The following is a 22,112-nucleotide window of genomic DNA, read 5'->3' as shown; positions in this document are numbered from 1 at the left end:
TGTTGATAGTGGGGGATTCAGTGATGGTAAACTGAATATCAAGGGGTGATGGTTAGATTCTCTCTTTTTGGAGATGGTCATTGCCTGTTATTTGTGTGGCGTGAATGTTATTTGGCCACTTGTCAGCCCAAGCCTGGATATTCTCCAGATCTTGCTGTATTTGAACATGGACTGCTTCAGTATCTGAGAAGGAGCGAATGATACTGAACATGGTGCAGTCATCAGTGAACATCCCACTGCTGACTTCATGATGGAGGGAAGGTTATTGATGAAGCAGCTGGAAATGGTTGGGCCTAGGACACTACCCTGAGGGACTCCTGCAGTGATGTTCTGAGATTGAGATGATAGACCTCCAACCATCACAACCATTTTCCTTTGTGCCAGGTATTCACCTGATGAAGGAGCAGCGCTCGTGCACCCAAATAAACCTGTTGGACTTTTAACCTGGTGTTGTGAGATTTCTTACTGTGCCCAACCCAGTATCTCCACACCCCAGGTATTCTTGGCAGAGAAGTGAGCAGCAGGTAACAAGATGGGGCAGATATGATTATCTTTAACTTATCTGTACAAACAAGAATATACTAAATGTTGACAGAATTATTTTGAATATAAATCCACATATCAAATATATCCCAATAAGGTAAAGTGCCCTTTATCGAAAGCACTTCCAGTGAACTACATTAACAAACTTACATAATGTGCATATAATTGGAAAATGAATTTCAACATAGATAAGTGTGAGGGGTAACATTTGGGTTGGAAGAATGAGGAGGTCAAGTGTGTCTCTGGTAGAATTCAAATGGGCCCAGTTAATAAATCACTAAAAGTAGTGACAGAGGTTAATAAGGCTACATTTCTACAGGTATTGTATTGATTCAGCATGGAATTTGTGATAAACTTGTAAGAAACTTGGTTAGACCGCGTTTGGGGTACTGTATGTTTTTGGTTCAAAATTACAAAAGGGATATTGTGGTAAGAGTTGTAGCAAGTAAATGTTAATATCTCACGATGCAAGGTTGAAAGAAGGTTAAGATGAATGATATTAGAACTGAAAGGCTAAACAGCTAGGGTTCTTTACTCTAAAAATGACAAAGTGGAATCGTTGAAGAGAGATCTTTAAAATAATGAAGGGGCTTGATAGACTGGAAGCATATATGGATGAAAATGTGGGGAGAATGTTTAAGCAAGTTTGCAGATGACACCAAGTTAATAGTGAAGATGGTTGTAGGTTACAGGAGGACATAGATGGGTTGGTCAGATGGGTAGAGTAGTGCCAGATCGTATTTAACCCTGACAAGCGCGCAGTGATGCACTTTGGAAGAAGAAACAAAATGAGGGAGTATTTAATGAATGGCAGGACACTGGGAAACTCAGAGGAATCTTGAGGTAACTAATCAGAGATCCCTGAAGTTAACAGAGCAGGTGAATAAGATAGTAAAGAAAGCATACGGGACACTTGCTTTTATCAGTCGTGGCATAGAGTACAGGAATGAGGAGGTAATGTTGGAGTTGTACAGAGCTTTGGTTAGGCCACAGCTGGAGTAGTGTGTGCAGTTCTGGTCACTTCACTATAGGAAGGATGTGATAGCACTACAGGGGATACTGAGGAGATTCACCAGGATGCTGCCTGGGATGGAGCATTTGAACTAAGGAGAAACTGGATAGGCTGGATTGTTTTTTTTAAGAGCAGAGAAGGCGGAGGGGGGACATGATTGATGTGTATAAAAGACTATGAGGGGTATGGACAGGGTGAGTAGGGAGCAGCTGTTCCCCTTGGTTGAGGAGTCAATCACAAGGGGGCAAAGCCTTAGGGTGAGGGCCGAGGGATTCAGAGGGGATTTGAGAAAAAACGTTTTTACTCAGAGGATGGATGGCACTGCCTGGGAAGATAATGGAGATCAGGACCTTTAAACCTTTAAAAAATATTTGGATGAGCACTTGAAATTTTGTAACATTCAAGGATATGGGACAAGCCCTGGAAATTGAGATTAGTGCAATGTTTATGATAGTTATCGCCAATGCAGACTCGATGGGCCGAAGGGCCTTTTCTGCGCTGTATGATTCTATGACTCTATATGACATGGATTTTCAAAAAGCAACAGACTTGTGAGCAAAGTTAGAGCTCATGGAATAAAGGGACAGTAAACATCAAAATGAAACTCACTGCATTATAGGAATCAAGAGAATCAATGGTTACTTTTTAGGCTGGAGGAGATTATGTAGTGGAGTTCCTCAGGGGTCAGTGTTGGGACCATTGGTTTTTCCTGGTATATATTGACGACCTGGGTACAATTTCAAAGTTTTCAGATGATATGAAACTCGGAAGCATTGTGAACCGTGAGGAGGACAGTGTAGAACTTTAGAAGGAGCTAGATAAGTTGGTGGAATGGACGAACAGGTGACCAATGAAGTTCAATGCAGAGAAAGATAAAGTCAAAGTCATTCATTTTGATTGAAAGAACATGGGAGTGACAATACAAAATAAAGGAAATAATTTTAAAGGGAGTGCAGGGGCAGAGTGACCTGGGTGCACATGTGCATAAATTATTGAAAGTGGCAGGATAGGTGGAGAGAGTAGTTAATAAACCAGATGCAGCAGGACCTTGACAACATTCAGGCTTTGGCTAACAAGTGGCAAGTTACATTCAGGCCACATAAGTGCCAGGCAATGACCATCTCCCCCATCTTGCCTTGGCATTCAATGGCATTGCTGTTCCTGAATCCCCCACTATCAACATACTGAGGGTTACCATTGACCATAAACTGAAATGAACCAGAGATGTAAATTCTATGGATATAACAGGAATTCTTCAGGGAGTAACCCATCACCTGACTATAAGCTGTCCACCCTCTAAATCACAGGAGTGTGATGTAAAGTTCTCCAATTGCCTGGATGAGGCTCCAACTCGGGGTGGCACAGTGGTTGGCACTGCTGCCTCACAGAGCTAGGGACCTGGGTCTCAGGTGACTGTGTGTGGAGTTTGCACATTCTCTCCGTGTCTGTGTGGGTTTCCTCCCACACTCCAAAGATGTGCAGTTTAGGTGGATTGGCCATGTCATGTTGCCCCTTAGTGTCCCGAGATGTCTAGGGGTAAATACTTTGAGTTGCAGGGAACAGTGGGATTCAGGGTCTTACTACTCAGATGAGCTCCTTAGTGTCAGGGGGATTACGTGGGGTTACAAGGATAGGTCCTGGGTGGGATTGTCAGTGCAGACTCAATGGACTGAATGGCCTCCTTCTGCATAGTAGGGATTCTAACACTCCAGTAGCTCGACACCATCCAGGATAAAGCAGCCAATTTGATTGGCACCCTTCCACCTTAAACATTCACTCCTCCACAACTGACAGACTGTGGCAGCAGTGTGTACCATCTACAAGATGCACTACAGCAACTTAGCAAGGCTCCTTCAACAACACCTTCCATGACCTCTACCACCTAGAAGGACAAGAGCAGCAGATGCATGGGAACAGCAGCATCTGCAAGTTTCCTTCCAAGCCACTTACAATCCTGATTTGGAAATATATCGGCTGTTCCTGGCCTCAGGTCACTGTCTGTGTAGAGACTGCACGTTCTCCCCGTGTCTGCGTGGGTTTCCACCGGGTGTTCAGGTTTCCTCCCACAGTCTGAAAGACGTGCTGGTTAAGTGCATTGGCCGTGCTAAATTCTCCCTCAGTGTACCTGAACAGGCGCCGGAGTGTGGCGACTAGGGGATTTTTCACAGTAACTTCATTGCAGTGTTCATGTAAGCCTACTTGTGACACTAATAAAATAAACTAAACAAACAAATCATCAAGTCCCAGAATAAGCAGCTGATTTTAGGGTAACAAACTTAAGAACATAAATATATAATTGGGAACATAATCTAAATGAACACCAGAATTTCCATGCGCCTTTGCAGTGTTTTGCAAAAGTAGAGCTGACTTGCCATTGTTCGGTGGTGGGATCAGAAGATCCCGCCGCTGTCAATGGGGCTTCCTGTTCTATGCGCCGCTCCCTTCCTGCGGCAGGGGTTCTCTGTCGGCAGGACTGGAGGATCTTGCTGGCGAGAATGGCTGGAAAATTCTATAGTAAGAAGTTTAACAACACCAGGTTAAAGTCCAACAGGTTTATTTGGTAGCAAAAGCCACACAAGCTTTCGAGGCTCTGAGCCCCTTCTTCAGGTGAGTGGGAATTCTGTTCACAAACAGAACTTATAAGACACAGACTCAATTTACATGAATAATGGTTGGAATGCGAATACTTACAACTAATCCAGTCTGGATTAGTTGTAAGTATTCGCATTCCAACCATTATTCATGTAAATTGAGTCTGTGTCTTATAAGTTCTGTTTGTGAACAGAATTCCCACTCACCTGAAGAAGGGGCTCAGAGCCTCGAAAGCTTGTGTGGCTTTTGCTACCAAATAAACCTGTTGGACTTTAACCTGGTGTTGTTAAACTTCTTACTGTGTTTACCCCAGTCCAACGCCGGCATCTCCACATCATGGAAAATTCTAGCCATAATATCACATTTTCAGTAGCTGAATTGGAATGACTTTGCTTTTAAATTTTTTAAATCCAGGGACCTGGGTTCGATTCCCGGCTTGGGTCACTGTCTGTGTGGAGTTTGCACATTCTCCTCGTGTCTGCGTGGGTTTCCTCCGGGTGCTCCGGTTTCCTCCCACAGTCCAAAGATGTGCGGGTTAGGTTGATTGGCCATGCTAAAATTGCCCCTTAGTGTCCTGAGATGCGTAGGTTAGAGGGATTAGTGGGTAAATATGTAGGGATATGGGGATAGGGCCTGGGTGGGATTGTGGTCGGTGCAGACTCGATGGGCCCAATGGCCTCTTTCTGTACTGTAGGGTTTCTATGATTCTTTCTATGAAATTGCATTCAATGCATTACAACCGTTGATAGTAACTTCTGCGTGGGGGAACATTCCACTGTCCTCTAAAAACAACAGAACTAACAAAGCTAACAACAGAAGATTAGCATTTGATTGTTACTGTAAACTGATACTTTAATCATTGTTTTCCTTTCACTTGTGTCTCAAATACAATGAAACTTTCAACAAAGTCAGTATCACCTTTCAAAATGGGTCTGAAAACTGTTAGTGATTTTGTCCTCTTGTGGCGTTTTCTTTTACATCACAGGTGACAAACATTTGTTTACAGTCACAAGATTGATTCAGATGGAGAATGCTTCGCTCATCTATCCAGCAGCACTCTGAATCCCCCATCAGATATGATTGTTTTGTTGCCATTACATGCAGAAGTCCACTCCATGGAAGAGGAATTTGCCAGGTAATGGGTACTAGTTTTAAGCAGTCAGGAAGAATACTTCTGCACTCTGGCTCCACAACTGAAAAATATTCTGGGTGTTTTTGAGGAGCTGCCTTTCAGACATGTTGATTAGACTGCTCCAGACTAAATACAACCAGGAGGAGGAGGATTTCACGGAGACTGCAAGAACACAAACGTGGCAAACTTAATTAGACAAGAGGTGAAATTTTGCTTTCTCGGTAGCGAGTTCCAATTTAGGCTACGTTATTCCATGTCGGGTTCCTATTTGTGATACATTTGCATGAGATAAATACTCATTATCATTTGTAATCAGTCCTACCTTCACGATAAAGTCAGGGGTGCACAAGAATCTCGTGGCACCCATTTCACATTCATTTAATGTGGCGTGCAGAAGTTTACTTTGTGCAGTTGTACTGAAGGTCAGCAGTTTTCCTTGTTGAACTCTGCGACACAAGCAAGGGAAACAGAATTGGCAGCTTATGTGGAAACTCAGCAGCAGCAAGAGTGAGTCCATGGTGAGGACATGAGTAGGTTTGGGGGCACAGAGGCATAGAAGAGGGATCCAGGATAGGACAGATGGTGGGGTCAGGTCCATAGAGGAGTGAAGTGGGAAGGACCTGGTGTCCTGGATTGGGGAGGGATGGGGTAGTGATGGTGAAAACAAATCAGAGAAATAAGGGTAGGCATAACTGGCTAGACCAGCATTTATTGCTTATCTGGCTGATGCTACACCCACCCCGAAAGATTTCCGACTTTGTGCGTTGTAACATGGGAAGTGCAGGTGAAGAGTAGGCACTCATCCCTAGATGTTATGTGTCTGGAAGCAGGGATGGAGAGAGGAAAGAGCAGGAGGTAAGATGAGGGATGGAGCACTGAGTTGGGCGGGATGCCCCAAGTTGGGTGGAGTGGAGAAGGGAGCCTCAAGCCCCAGGTTGTAGTGCTCACTCAGCAACTCTCAATAGGCTCCTTAATGTAGCTCCTAACAGCAAACAGCAGCTGCAGCTCACAAAAGCAGCAGATGGTCAACAGGTGTAAGCAAACAAGGTCTCCATGTCCATGCCAGAATCTTCATTGTCCAGGTAACTGGTGGAGCTTCCCATTCACAGGCCAATGTGAAGGATGCAGACTGTGGCACATCCATAGAAACAGTTGCCTCTGCAGAGGGCTCCATGTGATGGAGGTGATCTATGTGCTTTTTCAAGTTCTCCCTGGTTTTTAACCTCATAACACACCAGTCTTGTTTTCTCGTGAACAACACCCGAAATCCATGGAGAGCCATCGCCAGCATTCCTCATGTGGTCAGTATCTCCCGGTTTAAAGTCTCTATCCGGTCTCTGATCATCATTGCCCCTTTTCTAGGCTTCTTGTTTTAACTCAGCATGGCTGGCCAAATTTGGGAAAATTAGGCTAAGCCTAGCCTGAAGGCATCGGCCTAACAATAGCTCCGCTGGGACTATTCCCGTCTTCATATTCGGCATAGTGCTATAGTTAAAAAGGAAATGTTAAGCGTTCTCCAAGGCGGCCTTCACAACACACGACAACGCAGAGTCGCTGAGCAGAGACTGATAGCCAAGTTCCGCGCACATGAGGACGGCCTCAACCGGGATCTTGGATTCATGTCACACTATCTGTAACCTCCACAACTTGCCTGGGCTTGCAAAATCTCACTAACTGTCCTGTCTGGAGACAATACACATCTCTTTAACCTGTGCTTAATGCTCTCTCCACTCACATTGTCTGTACCTTTAAGACTTGATTACCTGTAAAGACTCGCATTCCAACCATTAGTTTGTCAATTGAGTTTGTGTCTTTATATGCCCTGTTTGTGAACAGAACTCCCACTTACCTGACGAAGGAGCAGCGCTCCGAAAGCTAGTGGCTTGTGCTACCAAATAAACCTGTTGGACTTTAACCTGGTGTTGCGAGACTTCTTACTGTGTTTACCCCAGTCCAACGCCAGCATCTCCACATCATGGTGGTAGACACAGGAGCAGCTGTTTCTATTATTGGGGAGCAAACTTTTAGGTGACCCCAATTGGGCATCTTGTCTTTAAACCTGCGGGGCACCAAGGCTAGATTGGCACATACACTGGGGAGCCCTCAAGTATTGCTGGGATCACTGTAACCTCAGTTACGCATGAGCGACAGACAGTCTGATTCTCCCCAATAGTGATGCAAGGGCCTATGCCCTACATGCCAAAGTAGAGAAACTGGAACGTCTAGACGAACTTGGCATCATACATCCAGTACAATTTGCTGAATGGGCCACGCCAGTAGTGCCAATTTTAAAACCCATGAGTTCAGTCTGTCTCTGTGGGGATTATAAGTTGACAGTCAACAGAGTCTCCCACTTAGACAGATACCCTATGCCGCACAGTTCAGCAGGCCCACTCCTGGGCCTGCCTTATAAAAGCCTGAGGGAATGAGTTCCAACTGGGCAGGTCATTGCCTCTTACCAGGGGAACTCGTACTCAATGAGTCCCACAGGGAGATCAGTGATTTCCCATGGACCTCATGGGGATTATCACAAAGTTCTACTTGTTTGTAGCTGTATTTTGCTCTGGACAGCCTAGAACCAATGCAGGACCCTGATCTGTATACTAAACAGCCTTATGTCTCTTTCAAGTAAGTAGTGTCCTTATGCATCAACCTCAATATATGTAAAGCTTTAATGGGGAGCTACCACCTCCCAATTTTCAATTTCTACCTGTGTTTATTAGGCCCTAATCAAAAGATCACAAGCTGAATTTCTCCCCATGTTGATGACACTTTAAGGACAATTCTGACTTTGAACAAACAAGTTCAAAAACATCTCCGGACTTTAAGTTCAATTAACTTCCCAGAATTTCTTCACATCAGGCCAACATAAAGTTTTAACTTGTGACCTCTGTCTTACTTTCACGGTATAGCTTGTATGTTGCAACAATATCTATTTGAACAACATTTCTATAACATCTACATAGCACTATGTCGCTTCTCAGTTGTTTCACATCTTCAGTCTCGCTAACGCTAAACATATGTCACAAGGGAATGGCAGTTTTAGCTTTAAACCGTGATTCAAAGCATAATCAATTCTTACAGGCTGCACCTACATCAAAAAGGCAACTCCGGTTGTACTGCCCCTTATTGTTAATTCAGTGTTTGAGACTACCCAATACACCCAACGCATTGTTTTCATAATTTAAATTTTTACATCCGAGTCTCCATTATCACTGGCCCCCAGCAATTACCAAAATAGATGTCCATGCCAGCTTCAAAACAATCCCATTCAAGGAAAAAATAATTGTACAGAAATATAGCAAGTCATTTTACAATAAAATTGTTTGATATGATAAATTTGATACAGAAGTCTCAAGATGTGATATTGCAACTTTAAATTACAACAAGGACCATAACCATTACATTAAGCAACATGGGCGAGATTCTCCAGCCTCCCAGCCAGAGATTTCCCACCGGCAGGAGGTGGCGCATTGTTTGCCAGTGACGGGATTCTCTGGTCCCGCCATTGCCAATGGGAATTCCCATTGACATCACCCCATGCCGGAGGGAAACCCGGGGACGGAGTGCATTGCTGACGGGACCGGAGAATCCCACCGGCGAAAGGCTAGAGAATTCCGGTCCACATCTCATTCCCTTTAGATCACTCCCCATTAAGTCAGATTATTAATTTTAAAATATCTTATCTATTGTCATGTCTTTACTGAGAGCTGTACCTTGCAGGGGCATCCTTGGATGTTACCCTGGCCCAACTACAGTAAAGTTCAGAGGAAAGGTAATGTTACACTGTCCCAAACAGAGCTAATAAAGATGAGAAGTGATGCTACATTGACCCAGCTATAGAAGACAAAGGTAAGAGACTCCAAGGTGCTTTGTTTACCTGAGCATAAATCAATCCAATATTCTCTTCATGTATTAACATTAATGGTAACTCATAGAACTACATTTATCATCAGCCCAATGTAGCTGTTGCTTAATAACATTTTAATTTCGGATTAAATTTTGTAATTAGAATCGACTCTAAATTACCTGCAATTTTGCCATGTTCAAGTACAAATCCTGATGGAATATAGATGCAATATTTTAAGAACAATCTCCCTTAAATGTAACAACTAGAAATTATATTTGACAAAAATTAATTAGTTTTACAATTTAAAGAAACATTTATAATTGATCTTTTGGAACAATGTATCACAATAATTTTATCTTCTTAAGTAATTCTTTCAATAACTTTATTTCCAATCTTCCTTTACTATAATAGTGGACAAACTTTTTCGAATGAATCCAGTGTATGAGTTAACAGTTTTGCAAAGCTACTATAACTGACAATGTCACGTTGGGTGATATATACATGTTGCAGGAAATCTCTTGGCGTTAATGGACTCAGCTGCCAAACAATGTGTGGGAGCTGGTACACACGGCCTCCAAGTTTGCCATTTCTGATCAGATATTGACTGTTGGTGGAAAGATGCGCAAGTCATCGAGTCACTAAGGCACAGAAAAGGCCATTCAGTCTGGCCATTGAGTCCATGCTGGCCCTCCATAGAGTAATCCAATCAGTCCCATTTCCCTGTTCTATCCTTTTAGCCCTAAAACTTTGTTTCCCTTAAGTGACCATGCAATTTCATTTCAAAACCGGTCACTGTCTGTTTCCACCACTCGGGTTGGCAATGAGTTCCAGTCGCTGCATAAAACAGTTCCCCCACATCTATCACCCCAAATCTTATAGTCTGTGTTCATTGGTCCTTACACCGTCAGCTAATGGAGAACAGATGTTCTCTACCTTAGCTACAACGGTCATAATCTTATACAGCCCTATGATATTTCATCTAAATTTCCTCTGCTCCATCAAGAGAGACCAATAATAAATAGAAAGAAAGCCAATTAGTACAAAAGGCAAGAACACTAGATTGGAATAGGACAGGTGTTAGGAAAAGGAGAGACCTAGCTAAGAAGTAGAAGGAGAAATTGACACACAGAACTGTACTTCAACAATTGCATACCTTTTAAAAAGTAAATTGCAAGGTTGCAGAATAGATATATATTATTGAAAAATAACTGCCTTGTGTCTCAGGGCATTAGATATGAAATATAGTTAAAACGAATTAGGATTGGTGTGATTATACTGCGTCTTTAAGAAATGTATTTGTGTTATGTTATGAGAGGTGTGTTTAAAATTCAGCTCTGTTTTACTTGGTGCCAATTTGTCTGGGGAACAGGCAGCTCACAGGCTGAGACTGCAGGATAATGATTTTGGCTAGGTATGTGCTTGTTCTAAACTGAATTGATGCATTTTGTTTTTCCCATGGGTTAGAGTTTCAGAACAGGGTTTTGATTAGGTTGATTGACAGAGACAGTCATGTACTTAAGGGCAGGGGCTAGGCTTACTGGGAAAAGCAGGCAGTTACTGCTGAGTTTTGAAAGAAGAAAGAGGTCTCTCGCTCTTTCTGGAGGCTGCTGTTTTGGACCTGCAAGGAGAAATAGCTCTCTCTGTCCCTTCAGAGGTGTTCTGGAGGCTCGAGGATAGCAGCCTAAGTACAAGCACGTAAGCCTGAATGTCGCTCACTGATTTTAAAGAGGAGTTTAAGTCTATATGAGGAATATTGCTTGAATTGGAACTAATAGCGATAAATTACCAATTAAGAATTATATCTTGTCATGTTTAAGTATTTCAATTGGTAAAAGTTAAGCTAATTAATTCATCCTAATTAAACTGTATTGTTAAATAAAGTTTGTTTCGATAAAAGCTTACTAGTGTGTCAATAGAGTCACACCTGGAGTGAAACACCTTATTCTCACACTAATGACAAACTAGAAAAACTGTTGGGCTTCATAACATATTTTGAGGTTTCTGCTCTGATACAATAACAAAAATTGGGGCTCTTGCGGGATTAAAATCTATAATTCCTTGTTTGGTTCATTGAACTCAAAGACAGTGGGTGTTGAGTATTGGCGTTTTCTTTTCAGGTGTTGGATTTGGTTAGTTTAAATAGGGGGTGCCTTATGGAAAAATGGCCGTCAGTGGCTAAAGTTTTCCTGGGTGTGGAAGAGGTCACTCGGAGTGGTTTAGAAAGGTGGTTAAATCAAAACTTTTGAATTTGGCGAACCAGCTGAAGTTGACTTTACTGGGAGGGGCCAGCCAGGAAGGTGGAGATAACTTCAGCGATAGCTCAGCATTTAAAATTGCCAGAACACAGACTGCCTTGGAATTGGCTAGAATTCAATTACAAATGAAATAGTTTGAATTAGAGGCAATGGCAAGGAAAAAAGAAAAGAAAAAGAGAGACCTATTTCTCATAGCAGGTTCCAAACAGCAGCCTCAAGAGAGACAGAAACATCCTTGCTTCTTTCAGAACCCGGCAGTAACTGCCTGCTTTCCCCTGTAAGCTTAGCTCCTCCCCTTAAGCACATGACTGTATCTGTCAATCAATTTAATCAAAACCCTACTCTGAAACTCGAGGGGAAATACCAAATGAACAAAAATGCATTACATCAGATTGAAACAAACACATCCTAGCTAAAATCAATCATTAACCTGCATTCTCAGCATGGGAGCTGCCTGGTGCCCAGACAAACCAGTACCGTGCAAAACAGCTGAATTTTAAACATACACCAAGAAACGTGATATTTCTTAAAAGCACAATATCATCACAATTGGTGTACGATTATATAAAATTTAAGAAAACATACAAGGAAATAAGGGAAGATTAAGAAAGGGATAAGACAATAATGAGGGAATATAAAGAGAATTTAAAAAGAACAATAAAGTATTTTCCAAACATATTAGTAAAAGGAGAATTGTCGAATGTGATGTGGGATCTAAGAGGAGATGGTAGTGAGTTAATAGAGGATAAACTAATATTAGCAACAATATTTCATTCTTTTGTTTCAGTGTTTACAAAACAGAAGAATGTTGGGGAGGAGATAAATCCGGAGTTATTTAAAGGATATGAGAGATCTCAATGGGTTAGTAAAATTAAACAAGTTGAAGGAGGACAATGTGTTGGGACCTAAGCGGCATACATAAAATCACAAAACCTTACTGCACAGGAGACCACTAAGTCCATCACATCTGTGCTGGTGCATTGAAAGAGTTATTCTTTCTGTTATTCCCTCTAACTTCCTGATGGTATCCCTTCCAATATCTATTCTAGTTTCTTTTGCAAGTTACCAGTGAAGCTGCCTCCCTCTCAGGCAGTGCATTTCAGAGTTACTCTGCATAAAAAAACCTCTGCGACTCTGGATCCTTTACTAATTCCTGTGAACTTGTGTTACCCACACCCTTCAGCCAGTGGTGACAGCTTCCCTTTCTGTATTGTATCAAAATCCTTCCTGATTTTGAACACCTCTATTGACATTAAACTTCTCTGCTCTAAAGTCAACTATCACAGCTTCTCTAACCCTTTTCACATAACACATGTCCCTCATCCTTGGTACCACTCTAGTAAAGCTCTTTTGCCCCCTCTGTAAGGTCACATCCTTTCTATAGTTTGATGCCCAAAGTCTGTGGATGCTGAGAAGTGAGGGAGGGGTGGGGTTGGAGGTGGAATAGGAGAGACCCTAAAGATGATATTTCAGGGTTCTACAGACAGTCCTTGTGAACTGCAAAACCAAAAAGCAGTTAATGTGTCATCTGTTTTCAAAAAAAAGAGGGACACAAAACCAACCCAGGTAATTACAGGCACGATTGTTAAATATTTGTTGTCAGGAGAAATGTGGTGCCTTTAGTTAAAAATAAATTCCTGAATATCTAGATGAAAAGGGAATGATTGGAAACAGATAACATGGCTTCATAGTGCATGAATGGTATTGAGGCAGTAAAAACTGCACATTTTAATTAAAATAATCCACTACTAGACAGAGAGAATGAGTCTAAACTACCTTTTTCTTTGGGAGTAATTTGCTTGCTATTTAAAAACATACATCTTAAAATATTTTTAGTTATTAAATCCATTTTTTGACAGATGGAATTTAAAATGTCTATGGAAAATTATTATTTCTTAAAATGCAATTCAGAATTTTTAAAATCCAAATTACATATTGTAAACTGCTAAACAGGATTGCATAATATTTAATTATTCCTTAAATGGGCTAATTCTGTATGAATTCATAGAATCCCTACAGTACAGAAGGAGGCCATTCAGCCCATCGAGTCTGTACCAACCACAATCCCACCCAGGCCCTATTCCCATAACCCTATACAGTTCTTCACATATTGCATTTGTTCTGAGGAATCTGGAATTCTGTGAAGTTGGGAAGGCTCAATGAACTTTTGGAGATTTGAGAAATTTATCAGTCTCTCCGATTTTATAGAATGTCATATATTCTGTACAAAATAAACCTACTACTTGAAGTGGGCAGTCCTTTTTGTCTGTGAACTAACGGACTCAGGTAAACAGTTAGAGAGAGATACCATATTTGTCAATTCAATACCTGTATATTGTGTATTACATGCCCAGTATAACTGGCACATATATTATACTAACTTAATGCTGTTCTAATTTAACGGACAGAGAAAAATCACCAAATAAAAATATTTCAGTGATATTCAGCTTTCCGTCAATTTAAGTTCTTAGGTTGGTGTTCAGTAAGGAAATATTTGTCATAGCTTCAATATAGAATCGATTAGATTTAGGGCTCAGACATACGAAGAATACTTCCAAAATACTTTACAGAAAAAAAGTAGCTAGTGATTGTTGACTGTCATCACTGAAGTCTCATACTCACCTTTACCAAGTTATTATTTTCAAGTTAAATATAAATTAAAGGATTCTGTGTCTGGCTCTAAGATAGCAAAAAAGCTCAGGTTATGAGCACAAGTTTGACCACCTAGTTGAAAGTGCATATCAGAATACAGTATCCCACAAATGTTTGGCAATGAGTAATAATTTTAAATGCTGGTCGAGTGTATAGTCATTACTCATTATCTAAATAATCAAGCTTTCATTTATAGTAGTTCAATTGCCATTAGATTGTAAATAACAAGTGTTAAATAAAATCATCAGGGACACAGAATTACTTAAACATCACTATGGTTTTAGAGTAAAACTGCATGCAAATGTTGGTGCCTTACATTATCGTAATGCTTTTTCACAATCGGTTCATAGAAGCCTATTGCCTCTTTATATTTATTCTCTTGCATAAAGAGAACATGGGCAACATTCAATTTCCAAACATCATGCTCATTGCAGAACTCCACTGACTTGCGGAAGATCTTCTCAACCATTTGGTAGTTTTCCAAGTTCCAATAGATTCTGGCCTGAGCCATAAGCACTGGAATATACCTGACAAAATAAGAATGAAAGGACATTAGAAATAGTAGGAAGAGTATCCAAGTCTGCTCTGTCATTCAATAAGATTGTGCCTGCTCCCAATATCCGATGTTTTCCTGAGACACAAAAAAAATCTTAAATATATTCTGATGGATCGTTCAAAACCTTTTGGGGTAGACAATGCTAAAGATTCATAACACTAAGTTTTATTTCGTTGCAGTCCTGAAAGGGCTACTCGTTAATCCTGAGATTAGAGTCACGGAGTCAAAAGGCCCTTTGGCCCATCATGTGTGCGCTGATCAAAGACAAGCCACCCTTCTAATCCCATTTTCCAGCACTTGGCCATAGCCTTGTATGCCTTGGCATCACAAGTGCACATCTAAATACTTCTTAAACGTTATGAGGGTCTCTGCCTCCACCACCCTTCCAGGCAGTGAGTTCCAGACTCCCACCGTCCTTTGGGTGAAAAGGTTTTCCTCACATCTTCTCCAAACCTCCTGCCCCTTACTTTAAATCTATGCCCCAGAGTCATTGATCACTCCACCAAAGGGAAAAGTTTCTCGCTGTCCACTCTATCTACATCCCTCAATTTTATACATCACAATCATGTCCCCCCTCAGTCTCCTCTGCTCCAACGAACACAACCCCAGTCTATCCAATCTCTCTTCATAACTAAACTCTCCAGCCCAGGTGTGTTGATACTGTGGCTTTAAGAAATATATTTATATTCTGTTTCCTGTGAGGAATAGGTTAAGAATTCAGATCTGTTTCACAGGGTGCTGATTTGTCTAAGAAAACCTTTAAATGAATAGCTGGGAGAACAAGATAAGCACTCATTTTTGACATGCAAGGGGCGATCTTACCAAAAAAATTCTAAGCCAAATGAGCGTGAAAATGGGAGAGAATCAGACCTATTTTTGAATGAGAGAAAAATTCAAATCTTATACCACTGAGGAAAAAATGAGGCAAAGTGTGATTCGCACCAACAGGGGGAGTGGACGGAGTTATTCATGCTGGGATGCTGGCTGATGGTTGCTAGAGGGCGCCATTTGCACCTGTACATGATCACCCACTGGACTGTGGAAAGTGTACACAGTTAGTCCACTGGGAATCTGATACTCCCCCACCCACCGACCGATTGCCACCCCCATTCACCCACCCCAGCCAATTGCGGCCGCTGTTCAAAATCCCTGGCCACACGCGGCCCCAACATACGCCCCCAGCCAATCACAGCCCTCATTCAACACCGCCGCTCTCCCCACCCACCCCACCCCAGTCAATCCCATCGCCCCCCCCCCTCCCCTCCCCACCAGGCTGATTGCAACCCTTTCTCAAACCCCCCATCCCTCCCGGCTGATCACGACCCCCGCTTCTTCCCACCACCCACCATGGCCGATCGCTGCCCCAGTCGAGGGCCTGCGTGATCCTCACTGGTGAGGACCACCACTGCAGAGGCCGGTAAGGCAAGTGGGTGCAGATAATTCTGTCCTGGGCTCACTAATAATATTAAAATTAAGATGTAAATATTTAAATCAGCCTGATGGCACCAGCAGTCCAGTGCGGTATCATCGCAAGAGGCGAAAAACAGGGTTCACGCCCGGATTCTCTTCTTCCATCAGGTAAATGATACAAAAGTCTGAGGTCACGCACCAACCGACTCAAGAACAGTTTCTTCCCTGCTGCCATCAGGCTTTTGAATGGACTTACCTCGCACTAAGTTGATCTTTCGCTACACCCTAGCTATGACTGTAACACTACATTCTGCACTCTCTCATTTCCTTCTCCATGAACAGTATGCTTTGTCTATAAAGCGCAGAAGAAAAATACATTTTACTGCATCCTAATACCTATGACAGTAATAAATCAAATCAAAATCATCTGACCAATGTCCAAAGATGTGCAGATTAGGCGGATTGGCCATGCTAAATTGCCCCTTAGTGTCCAAAGATGCGTAGGTTAGGTGGATTACCATACTAAATTGCATCTTAGGGCCCGATTTTACCATTTTAATTCTAAGTGCTGAATCTGGGAGTATTCAGATCCGACTTGGAAAACTGTTCTCAGGTGCCCCCATACGCACTTAGCCTGAAAAAAAATCGCGGGTCTGAATCGTGCTGTGGGCGGGGCTTATCGCGCCCAAAACGCTGCTGCTCCGATCGGAGCTTTCAACTGCGCATGCGCAGTGAAAAAAAAATTGAAAAAACGCGCTCCTGTCACATTGCTCCGGGCCCCAAAAAGTGGATAAAGCGGCCCGGGAGCGAAAAGCTGGAGCGATGCCCCCACTGACATCACCCCACCCCCACAACATAACTGTCCCCCTTATCCATCCACCCCTCCCCTGCTACCCAAACCAATCGCAACCCTCTGCCCCCTTTTCCCCCCACCGATCGCCCGCAGAGTGGCAGCAGTCCGCACCTTCACCTCCCCCCCTCCCCACCAGACATACATCTGGCCTCCCTCCCTTCCCCAACCAGTGAGCGATCGGGCCTCCCCCCACCAGAGATACATCTTACCCACCTCCCTCCCACCTCCCCCCCCCCATCAGAGAATGATCGCCACCTCCCCCCCCCCCCCCCCCCCCCCTCAGGAGAACGATCGGGTCCCCCTCCTCCCCCCGAACCACCAGACATACATCTGACCCACCTCTTCTTCCCTCCCCCCCCTCACCTCCCCAGAGAATGATCTGGCTTCTTCTCCTCCCCCCCCACTTCAGAGAACCATTTGCCTCCCCCCCTCCCCCTTAACCAGAGAATGACCTGGCCTGCCTCACTCCCACCCAGCCTGAGGACCTGCCTACCCCACCATAAAATCATGTCTGACTCGGGTTGGACGGGATCCCAGAGGGAATCCTGTCTATGCTATTTCACGCTCCTCTCCGGTCCCAAAATCCGCCGGGGGTGGGGAGGAGAGTGTAAAATTCAGGCCATCCTGTTAGAAGAGGTGATTAAAAGCTTAGCCTCAGCGGTAGATCTTAAGGCGGCTCTCAAAAGAGGACTGTGAAGGAAGGACAATTAAGACATTCCAGAACATGGACCTTGGGCTGCTGAAGGGATGTCTACTAATGATAGGTTGAAGGAGGTAAGAAGCAGGTAGAAACTGCCTGCTGTTGAAGTCTTTACTTGTAGAATATCTATATCTACAACCTACACGTTACTTCCTTCCAACAATTATCAACCACAAACAGATTTTTGAAGGATATTTCAGAATACAACTCACTTCTCTAGTGCTTCATCGTACTCATTCACTGCCCTTTTCACAGCTTCATCATCTCGATTATGCCTCGCTTCCTGTACCTAAATAGAAAATAAGCTTTGCTAATTTGTTTTTATTAGAAGCCTTCTTTTAACATCAAAGATAGAACATATCATTCTCTTCTTTAACTTACTGAAGTACGACATTAAAATGACACTTGAACAATACCAGATTTCACAAAGCTACCAATGTAAGCCTTTCTCAAAAAACAACAATAAAATATCCAATATTTAAATTAGGACCAAGATTGGTTAAACTAAGTAAAATAATGCATTTGAAAAAAATTGTCTTTGATAAAAACATATATCCAACTATTTAGGGGGCAAATTTTACTTCTGAAAACAAATGGGTTTGTCAGCTGGGATATTTAAAAATCTACATTTATTGCTCCAAGCCACTCACTTCCAGTTTTAATACAGGCAGGCTGCATACATGCAACCAATTTGATCCCAGAAGATATGCTGTCAATTTCAATGAGGCTGTGTGCCTCATATTTAACCACCATTTTAAACATAACCCCTGCCAGCACATGTTTCTGGGCCTCAGGCAACCTAGTGGCTAAAGTGAGACAAAGACTGCTGAAGTTAGGCCTTTTCACATCTGCTGGATTCTACTTAACTGTTTCACCAGCACCCACAAGCAGACATTGCCACTGATCAACCCTTCCAATTACTACTTCTCTTCCCCTCCCCTCCCAGCTCACCAAGTGTAATGATCTCCCTTCAGCCTCAATCTCCCCCTAGCTCCAGACTCTGGTCTTTCCTGAACCCCAGCCTCTCATCCCCTTCTCTGACCTTTAAATTTCTCTGGCTTGGAACCCCCTAGACCGCCAAGGACTCCCTACTCCACCTTCCAATCTTTTTCCTGACCCAAATCCTGACCTAGTTCTAGTTAAAGTTTGGGACATTTAACTCTTTTGTAGCCAATACCTTTAGTACACAAGGGCGGCACGGTGGCATAGTGGTTAGCACTGCTGCCTCACAGCGCCAGGGACCCTGTTTCAATTCCTGCCTTGGGTCACTGTCTGTGTGGAGTTTGCACGTTCTCCCCGTATCTGCGTGGGTTTCCTCCAGGTGCTCTGGTTTCTTCCCACAATTCAAAGATGTGGGGGTTAGGTTGATTGGCCATGCTAAATTGCCCCTCAGTGTCCCAAGATGTGTGGGTTCGCAGGAATTAGCAGGGTAAATATGTGGGGTTACAGGGATAGGGGCTGGGTGGGATTGTTGTCAGTGCAGGCTCACTGGGCCGAATGGCCGCCTTCTGCACTGTAGGGATTTTATGATTACCTCTAAATACCTTCTTACAAAATTTTTGCTGGAATTTGCTGTCCACTTTTAATAACATAACCATTACTTTACCACAATATTTGGGCCTCAATATTTCAACTTGAAAGGACATAAGACAGAGTGAAGTCAAGCTTCTCCAAGAATGAAGTGCTGATCACCTGAAAAAACTGAAACAAAAGAGGATAGAAGAGGTCCATCAGCAAACTGAAGTGTGCTGTCAGCCTCAAAGCAAAAGGTTTTCCTCTTTTTAAATAAAGCTCAATTCACTCTTATGTAGTTACGCATGTGAGGAAAACAGTAATTAAATCCATGACAAGTATCAGACCTACAAAAACTTGGTAATCTGAAACTTTTTTTTATTCATTCATGGAATGTGACAGGGTGTGGGTGTCACTGCTTAGGCCAGCATTGATTGCCCATCTCTAACAGCCCTTGAGAAGGTGGTGGCGAGCTGCCGTCTTCTCGAACTGTTGCAGTCCATGCGGTGTAGGTACACCCATCATGCTGTGAGGGAAGAAGCACCAGGACTTTGACTCAGTGACAGGTATATATTTCCAAGTTACAATGGTGAGTAGCTTGGAGGGTGTTGCCATGGTCCTTCTGGATGGTAGTGGCCTTAGGTGCTGACTAAGGAGCCTTGGTGAGTTCCTGCAGTGCAGTTTATAGATGGTTCACACTGCTGACACTGTGTCTCGGTGGTGGAGTGAATATTTCTGGAAGGGGTGCCAATCAAGCGAACTGTTTTGTCCTGGATGTATGTTTAAATTTAAACAGGGGAAAATCACTTTGATAAAGGATGGTGATGTTAGTAAATTTTTAATGAAGTGGGTTAGAAATTGTTCTACTGTTTACCTGAACAATGGAAAAATAGCCAACAGCTATTACAGCTTTTGTCTTTCCAAACTGTGGGTTTTGCCTAGAAAACAATCTGAGCTGTATAACAATTGGGATAAGTAATTACAGATTCATCAGGGGTATGGTAGTAGTTTGATAAATTAAGAGCCAGAAGTGCACTGGTAGATTAAAACACAGTTCTAATTTTTGTACAGCTCAGTGGTACTGATGAGCTAAACAGGTGGAGTGATAAGTAACAATGAATAAGACCAATGAATGTCATACAATCTAAATTGTGGTCAATTGTTTCTGTAATTAATTAATTACCTGTTTGGTCAATTTCCGCAACTGCTCAGTAAGTTTACCTGCCATTTCATCAAACTTTCTGAATGCCTGTAAGATGCAGAATCAATTAGAAATGGTGTTGTTTGAAAATGGTGCAAATTAATCACAAAACCAAAAATGTAAATATCCCACAAATGTTTTATTCTTTGCGACAAAACCTCTCAGCAGAAGGCTACTAAGGGCAACATCCTTTCAAAGATTTTTTTCCAAGTCTCTGACAGTGTTATATCATTCATGATTCTCATATCAAATTGTGGAGAACAAGTGAAGTATACAACTTTAAGAACACAATGACAGTCTTCAATAGGGATTTATATAGTAAAAGGATGGTAGAAGGGCCAGAGACTATACATAGAAACTAGAAACAGGAGTAGGCCATTCGAGACTGCTCTGCCATTCATTTTGACCATGGCTGATCATTAAATTCAATATCCTGATCCCCCTTTCCCCCCCATATCCCTTTAGCCCCAAGAGCTATATCAAATTTCTTCTTGAAATCAAACAACGATTTGGCCTCAACTATTTTCTGTGGTAGTGAATTTCACAGATTGTATGTAAAGCGCACAAGAAACAATACTTTTCACCATATACCGATACATGTGACAATAATAAATCAAAATCAAAAGATTTACCACTCTCTGGGTGAAAAATTTCTCCTCACCTCAGTCCTAAAAGATATCCATATCCTCAAACAATGGCCCCTAGCTTTGGACTCCCCCACCATTGGAACACTCTTTCTGAATCTACTCTGTCTAATCCTGTTGGAATTTTATATGTTTCTGTGTGATCCCCTCTCACTCTTCTAAACTCCAGTGAATATAATCCTAACCGATTTAGTCTCTGCTCAAATGACAAACCTGCCATCCCAGGAATCAGCCTGGTAAACCTTCGCTGTACTCCCTCTATAACAAGGACATCCTTCCTCAGATAAGGACACCAAAACTGCACATAATACTCCAGGTGCAACAATGTGTGAAGCAATTCATTTTGATAGGAAGAAAACAAATAGACAATATAAAATAAAGGATATAACTCTAAGTGGGGTGCAGGAGCAGGGAGTGTATACATGATTGAAGTTGGCAAGACATTGTTAAAGAAATTAATAAAGCAAGCAGCATCCTGGGCTTTATTAATAGGCACAATAAGTAGTCTCACAACACCTGGTTAAAGTCCGACAGGTTTATTTGGTAGCATGAGCTTTCAGAGCGCTGCCCCTTCATCAGGTGAGCCTGATGAAGCAGCAGTGCTCCGAAAGCTTGTGCTACCAAATAAACCTGTCGGACTTTAACCTGGGTGTAGTGAGACTTCTTAGTGTGTCCACCCCAGTCTAATACCGGCATCTCCACATCTTTATTAATAGGGGCATCGAGTACAAGGGCAAAGAGGTTATGTTAAATTTGTATGAGACGCCAGTTCAGTCACAGTTGGAGTAGTTGCCCAGTTCAGAAGAAGAGTGATATATCTCCTGTCAGACCCACTAGGATCTTTCACCATTTTCTGTTTTTATTTCAAATCTCCAGCACCTGCAGCATTCTGTTTTTATTTTAAGGTTGAGAGATTAATAGAGATATTCAAAATCATGAAAGGTGTGGACAGAGTAGATAGGGAGAAATTATTTTAATTTGTGAAAGGATCAAGAGTGAGAGGGGACAGATTTAAAGTAATTAGTAAAAGCAGCAAAGTGATAGGAGAAATTTTTTTATGCAGCGAGTAGTTGGGGTTTGGAATGCACTGCTCGAGTGTGGTGGAGGCAGGCCCGATTGAAGCATTACGGGGAGAAGGCAGGGAAATGGTACTAGGTCAGTTGCTCATTCGGAGAGCTGGTGTAGGCACGATGGGCCAAA

At 42.5% G+C, this 22,112-nt stretch overlaps 1 protein-coding gene across 1 annotated transcript in view; it reads right to left on the bottom strand.

The window, feature by feature from the left end:
* The window catches only part of ift70 (intraflagellar transport 70), a gene marked incomplete at its 5' end in the record, with an annotated part of 79,296 nt that overhangs the window by 19,766 nt on the left and 37,418 nt on the right, over positions 1-22,112 (bottom strand). Inside the window, 3 exons of the mRNA XM_078206269.1 lie at positions 14,353-14,563; positions 17,768-17,844; positions 20,251-20,316. Coding sequence (XP_078062395.1) covers positions 14,353-14,563; positions 17,768-17,844; positions 20,251-20,316 — 354 coding nt within the window. The remainder of the gene's footprint in view (positions 1-14,352; positions 14,564-17,767; positions 17,845-20,250; positions 20,317-22,112) is intronic.

Source organism: Mustelus asterias, unplaced genomic scaffold, assembly GCF_964213995.1.
Source record: "Mustelus asterias unplaced genomic scaffold, sMusAst1.hap1.1 HAP1_SCAFFOLD_1395, whole genome shotgun sequence".
Lineage (NCBI taxonomy): Eukaryota > Metazoa > Chordata > Chondrichthyes > Carcharhiniformes > Triakidae > Mustelus > Mustelus asterias.
This window is presented reverse-complemented; position numbering and strand designations above follow the sequence as displayed.